Source organism: Oncorhynchus tshawytscha, unplaced genomic scaffold (genome assembly GCF_018296145.1).
Source record: "Oncorhynchus tshawytscha isolate Ot180627B unplaced genomic scaffold, Otsh_v2.0 Un_contig_7158_pilon_pilon, whole genome shotgun sequence".
NCBI classification, from domain to species: Eukaryota; Metazoa; Chordata; class Actinopteri; order Salmoniformes; family Salmonidae; genus Oncorhynchus; species Oncorhynchus tshawytscha.
The window spans coordinates 3,460-5,000 of NW_024609504.1; the positions used below are offsets into that span (position 1 = coordinate 3,460).

Here is a 1,541-nt window from a genome sequence, read left to right on the forward strand (position 1 = left end):
CTTACAGCAGCGCTTGATATAGATCCCAGAGTCGACGGTTTTATTTCTAAGAGAGAGACATAGAAAGAGAGAGAGGGAAAGAGCGAGGGAGGAGGAGAGCAGCAGAGAAAGGAGAAAGGCATGCAGAGAGTTAGGGTAGCATAAAATGGAGGAAAGGAAGAGAGAAACCAACAGAACAGAAGAGGGGGAGACATAGTAGGGGAAAGTGCAACATGAATAGACAGACTGAGCAAACGTTTAAAAAAAAATGTAAAAGGTGAGAGGGAGAACAATAGGCCTTATTAACAGTGGGCATTCATACATCTCCAGGCGGCAGGCAAAGATATTTTTTCCATGCTGAACAACGTATGTTTAGACAGAGATTAGACGGAAGGGAGCATTATCAGCATGCTTAAAGCGCTCGGCTTTCTAGAGACTTTAACAGAGTACTTCCTACCCCGCTAGCCTGGATTTGGATACCATCATGGCCATGTTGCCACGGCAGAGTGAGACAGGGTGGAGAGAGGAACATATTGAGACACAGGACAGGACGTACCCACACAGTTAGAGGCTTAATACAACTCAGTACAGATGTAGAGATACTGGAGGCAGATGGCAGATACTCATAAAGTACTGTAAGAATGGAGTTTGAGTCTAAAGGCTTTTATGGTGGATACTGTGTTCCACTATAAGGGGCATAACTAGAATTATTATACAGCTTAAAATGATAGACTTGGACACTGCTTTGACATCAATACTTTACATTATAGTTGAATACATTGTTGTGGAATTGTGATCATTTCTGTGGTATTATACACATTACAGTAGTATTAAGGATATACATTGTGTAACAGACATTGTAAGTGGCACTAGACAGTGTGGAGAGTTTTCCCCTCACATTGTTTGGAGCTGTCTCCTGCAGGGCACAGTGTTCCTCATACACGTGCCACTGAGGGGGTCAACGTCCTCCACGATGACAAACGGAGCCTCCTCTAGCGTAACGATGGAAAGGTGGTCGTCCTCCCGGCTCTCTGCCCCTGAGTAGATCTCAAAGCGAGGCCAGACGTGGTACTTCATGGACAGGGAGCCGTTCTCCCACTTCCCCACCTGAGACAGTAAGCAAACACACTCCATAAGGCTGGCTTCTGTGTTCACATTGGAATTCTGGTTTGGATTCAGATTGATGGTTGCATTTGGGGGATTTTTGCCAATGCATATTTGGTTGGCAATAGCGTTATGAAAATGGGCCCCTTGAAAAATTCATTTAAATTCAAACTGCTACTTCTTTGCCAAACTATTATTATAATAAGGAAGCATCAATGAGCCTTAAACATGTCATGATAACACACAAACACCAAAACAGTGGGGGACAGAGTGAGTGAATGACTGAAAGACAGACAGACAGAAAGGAAGAAGAGTGAGTTGTAGCAGGCGGTTGGCCAGAGAACAACCAGAGACGAGGACTGGGACACACAGCACATTGGGTAGGAGAAAGGTTAATGTGAAGGACGGCAGAGGAACGGGGGAAAGAGAGTAGAATTCAGAATGAGGGGGGAATGACA

The 1,541-nt window shown here is 44.6% G+C and overlaps 1 protein-coding gene across 1 annotated transcript in view; it reads right to left on the bottom strand.

Annotated features, from left to right (window-relative positions):
* Positions 1 to 484: 484 nt before the first annotated feature.
* Positions 485 to 1,541, bottom strand: part of LOC112259208 (glutamate receptor ionotropic, NMDA 2B-like) — an 89,618-nt gene continuing 88,561 nt past the window's right edge. The window contains exon 8 of the mRNA XM_042315585.1: positions 485 to 1,086. Within this exon, the coding sequence (XP_042171519.1) occupies positions 874 to 1,086 (213 nt within the window). The 3' untranslated portion in view covers positions 485 to 873. The remainder of the gene's footprint in view (positions 1,087 to 1,541) is intronic.